This window comes from Myotis brandtii, unplaced genomic scaffold (genome assembly GCF_000412655.1).
Source record: "Myotis brandtii unplaced genomic scaffold, ASM41265v1 scaffold317, whole genome shotgun sequence".
NCBI lineage: Eukaryota > Metazoa > Chordata > Mammalia > Chiroptera > Vespertilionidae > Myotis > Myotis brandtii.
This window is the reverse complement of record NW_005362155.1, coordinates 2,420,517-2,425,278: the sequence shown is the minus strand read 5'-3', so window position 1 is coordinate 2,425,278 and position 4,762 is coordinate 2,420,517. Positions and strand designations below refer to the sequence as shown.

Here is a 4,762-nt window from a genome sequence, read left to right as displayed (position 1 = left end):
CACACCGCCCTGGGCTGGTGTGCCGGCCACTGGGGTCGGCTGCATGGGGTCGCGGTGGTCCCCGTGCCGCACATCCTGTGTGAACTCATAGACCGCATTGCCGTCTGAGTCTCCACTCTCCGAGTCGCTGAACTCAAACTCGGGGTCTCCCAGGGCACTCGCGCAGTACGGACAGTCCTTCAGCTCGCAGGTCAGCGTGCCCGCCTGGGGGCTGGGCAAGGGGCAGGGCACGCTCAGGCCTGACAGGCGGCTGGAGGCCTGGCCCAGTCCTGAGGGGTGAAGGGTACAGGCAGGGTCAGGCCACTCGGCAGTGACAGCTGGGGTGGGCCCACGCCCACACAGAGGCTGCTGTAGGGTGAACGTGCACACCTGGGCATACTCATACTCAGGAACACACGCTTCCCTGGAACACTCATGTGCACACCTAGGAACACACACATACACCTGGGCACACTCATGCACACCCTGGACAGGGGTGCTCTGTGCACACACAGGAGCAGGGACACAGAGGGGCAGAGAAGCTCAGCTGTGCTACGGCCACATCATCCAGAAATGGAACACGAGCTACTTTTCAGCAGCCGTGTGAAAGGTGAAATGAACACCTCAACCATCATCGCTCCAACGTGGACCAGACGTGAGAGTGACTGAAGAGAACTGTGCACCACTTCCTCACCTGAGGGTGGTGAGGGCTCAGTTTCTGGGACCCAGGTACACTCTGCACCCAAAGCTGTGGCCTGGACTCATTACTGCTCAGGGGCCCACGAGGCTGGGGCCGTCCAATGGGTAGTGCAGGGCCAGAAGCACGTACGCCGTGGCATGCTGGCTCTCACAGCCCGGGCACAGCGATTGAGGGCACACACAATGACCCACCCACGCCCCTACCTGCTCCAGGTGCACCGTGGTCTACACACTTGCACACACCACGGGGAGGGCCTGATAATCTGTACGGGGCCCGGGGTCTCTCCCTCGACCACCCATCCAAGGTGGGGAGGTGGGTGAAGCAGAGGTGCCAGGTGGGAAAACACCCTTCGTGGCTCTGTAACCTGCACTCCTCCCCACCCCCCTGCCTCAGCCTCCCGACCCAGAAGTGGGGATGACCACGCCTCAGAAGTTGCCAGGCTGTGAACACCCTTCGTGGCTCTGTAACCTGCACTCCTCCCCACCCCCTGCCTCAGCCTCCCGACCCAGACGTGGGGCTGACCACGCCTCAGAAGTTGCCAGGCTGTGAACATGGGCAGACGGTCCCTCCTGGGGCGAGGTGGGGGCAATACTCTGCCACCTTCAGAATTCTCATCCATGTGGTAAACGCTCATAGTCCACTGAGCCACTGGCTGCTTGGGGCTTCCACGGGTGGACAAAGGGGTGCCCTCTCTCCCCTCCTGGCCGTGTCAGGGTGTGAGGTGCCAAAGCCCCTCCCGTCTTCCAGGGCACACGCACGCACACACATACACACACACGCGCGCGCGCACATACACACATGCACACACGCACACACATACACACGCGCGCGCGCGCGCGCGCACACACACACACACAGGCGAGGGTGAGGTCCTTACCATGTTCCCCAACCAAATGCTGGATCTTCTCATAGGGGTCGTGGCTGCTCAGGCTGAGGGAGCTGTGCCCTCCGGCCCCTGGTGGCCGACTGGCCCGCTTCCCCTTGGACCTGGGGCTGGTGCCGCCTTTGCCGCTACCAGGTGCCGAGGGCAGGATGGTGGGGTAATTCATGGCGCCCAGCCCCATGGCCAGCTTGAGGCTGGCGGCAGTGGCCGCAGCCTGTACCACCTGAGCCCGCTCCTGCGGCCCTTCCACGTGGCAGTCCGCATGGTACACACTGTGCACTGACTCGGCGTCCAGTGGCCCGGGGCTGGGCGAGGGTGGTGAGGGCAGCGCTCTAGCCCGGACCAGACTGGTGTCTCTGGTGCCTCGCTCGGGGCTGGGCCGGCGTGGGCTGCTGTGGCTGAAGTGGTAGTGGTGGTGGTGGTGGTGGTGGTGGTGGTAGACCAGATGGTGAATGGAGGCTGCACGCCTGCTTGCCCGCCGCGGCTGGTGCCCGAGGCCCTGGCCGTGCAGGGGGCTGCTGGGGTCCACCTTCTTGCACCAGCGGCTCTGCCAGCGCGCATAGAGGCGCAGGCTGCGCCGCTTGACCTTGCGGCAGATGTGGCCCACGTACTTGAGCAGCTCCTCATAGCAGCTGCCTGGCTCTGAGAAGCTGGCCAGCGTGCTGTCGTCCGACAGGTAGCGGGCGCGCTGCTCCCGCATCAGCTGGTTCTCCCGCTGCTTCGTCTCTGAGAACTGCGTAGCGATCACCACCAGGCACAGGTTGATCATGAAGAAGGAGCCCACCTGTGGCGGGCGGGTGGTGTTGAGCCTTCCGACAGCCCGTCCAGAGCCTCGCTCACCAGGCTGTGTGCCCCAGGGAACTGGGGAAGAGGGGACACGGAGACCCATCTGCCCCGGAGGCCAGGCAGTGGCTGTGGTTTCTAATCAACAGTGAGTCCCTGGTGAGAGAAATACTGAGGCCTACTGTGAGCCGCCCATTCCAGGGGCCGGGAGTACGGCCCTGAGCGTGGCCGGTCGGGCGCCCCATGATGGGTGGGGTCCCTTCTGACTCGATGCTGCGCCAGCATCTGGGACAGGCGGTTCACAGCAGGTGCTTCTCATCTACTTGTGGGCAGAGGGAGGCCACGGGGGAGGCCCTCCTCCTCAGGTCTGTCCCTGACGAGACCCTCTAGGCCAGCGGTTCTCAACCTTCTGGCCCTTTAAATACAGTTCCTCATGTTGTGACCCAACCATAAAATTATTTTCGTTGCTACTTCATAACTGTAATGTTGCTACTGTTATGAATCGTAATGTAAATATCTGATATGCAGGGTGGTCTTAGGCGACCCCTGTGAAAGGGTCGTTCGACCGCCAAAGGGGTCGCGACCCACAGGTTGAGAACCGCTGCTCTAGACTATGGCCACCCTGCCCTTTCAGCAGGGCCTTCCTCTGTGACATGGTCACCGTGTGACACTCTCTCCTGCTCATGGCAATTATCTGAGACACCTGCCTATTGTGTTCACTCCTGGGTCCTCGCAGACCTGCCCGGATCAAGCGAGGGCCACACGCGGGGCCACGCGCACTGTGGAAGGCCCTGCCTGGGAGCTCGTGTCCACGTGTGGAGTCCTGATGCTTCTGCAACCTTCAGACAGAACCCGGCTGTGGAGAGCCTGGGGCACTGCCTGAGGGCTCCTGGAGGTGGGCTCCCCCTCCCGCCCACACTGGCTTCTGTCCTCCCGCACCTCCACTTCCTCCCACTGGGGGCTGCACAGAGCCCTGGGTCTCTGCTGCCCCACCTCATAGCTCCGCCAATGCCGGGACCCACGAGGGACAGCAAAGGCTGGGAGGGTGCATGTTGGCGGCATAAGGAGGCTCATGAATGGACCCTGGGGCCAGAACAACATCCACTAAGGAGCTAAGGGTCTGAGATTAGCTGTCACGACTCAGAGGCACCTCCACCCTCTAACACCCACGGCTGTGAAAGTCCTGCCCAGCCAACCGGGACACGTCCCGCGCCCTGTACTCACGATGATGAGCAGAATGAAGTAGATAAAGTTGTAGAAGGAGTGGGCGTCCATGACGTAGTACATGATGTCCACCCAGCCCTCCAGCGTGATCACCTGTGGGGGCGGGGGAGGTGGCTGGACACACAGATGGCCCTGGGAGGGTGGCACTGGGAGGGCGGCAGGCCTGTGTTCCCTTAGGGTCCGGCTGAAGGGCTGGTAGGGCAAGCAAGCCCTGCCTGGGCACCCCCTCCCCAGGGCATGCTCAGCACCCAACATGGTGGGCAAACAAAGGCCACAGGCCACGCAGTCTAGAGCCAGTGCCCACCTGGAAGATGGCGATCCAGGCGTAGCCGATGTTGTCGAAGTTGATGGCGCCGTTGTGGGGGTTGGAGTCGCCGGAGCGGCAGACGTTGTAGTACTGGTTCCAGTTGATGCAGGCATTGTGGCTGGTGCTGCCCATGCCCTCGGCCTGCAGCTGCCCGTAGGCCTCCCAGCCCAGCGTGCACTCCACGCGCAGCTCACGGCGGCTGGGGATGTGCGAGCACTTCTGCATACCGTTGTCTCGGCGCGAGGAGCAGATGAAGGGGTTCTCGTCACCCTCCTCCGTCTGGTAGTACGGCCGCAGGAAGGTGAGGTTGTTGTTCCTGGGGGCAGGCGGCCCGGTGAGGGGCACAGGGAGAGAGCGAGGGAAAGGGAGGCGGGGAGGGGTAGACAGTGGGAGATACAAAGAAACAATGAGAGAAGGGGGGTGAGCAAACAGATACAGAGACAGAGAAAGACAAACAGAAAATGAGAGACAGTAACAGACATAGAAACAAAGATAAGAGATACAGAGACCCAGAACCAGAACCCAGGTCCCAGCTGGAGGTCCTCCCAGAAGGGCGTGCCCCTGGGGCTGGTGCCAAGGCACCTGCTGGGGGCGGGGCTGGGAGGTGCCTCTGGGGGCAGGTGGCTCAGAAGAGCCTGCTGGGCCCCGACGTGCTGGGGGGTGGAGGGGGCTCGCACCTGACGAAGGTGCTGTCCAGGAAGCAGCGGTTGCGCAGCAGGCCGGCCCACAGCTGGACGCCCACGATGCCGAAGATGAAGAAGACGAAGAAGCAGAGCAGGAGCACATTCCCCAGCATGGGCAGCGTGTCCAGCAGCAGCGTGACCAGGATGCGCATGCCTGCGGGGTGGGGGGGGGCGGGCAGGCAGGCATGGGCACAGGGACCTGT

General features: G+C 62.9%; 1 protein-coding gene across 1 annotated transcript in view; it reads right to left on the bottom strand.

Annotated features, from left to right (window-relative positions):
• CACNA1H (calcium channel, voltage-dependent, T type, alpha 1H subunit) overlaps nt 1–4,762 on the bottom strand; it is a 51,155-nt gene that overhangs the window by 19,860 nt on the left and 26,533 nt on the right. Inside the window, exons 6-10 of the mRNA XM_014542965.1 lie at nt 4,554–4,713; nt 3,874–4,192; nt 3,570–3,662; nt 1,557–2,346; nt 8–269 (exon numbers count right to left, since the gene is read on the bottom strand). Coding sequence (XP_014398451.1) covers nt 8–269; nt 1,557–2,346; nt 3,570–3,662; nt 3,874–4,192; nt 4,554–4,713 — 1,624 coding nt within the window. The remainder of the gene's footprint in view (nt 1–7; nt 270–1,556; nt 2,347–3,569; nt 3,663–3,873; nt 4,193–4,553; nt 4,714–4,762) is intronic.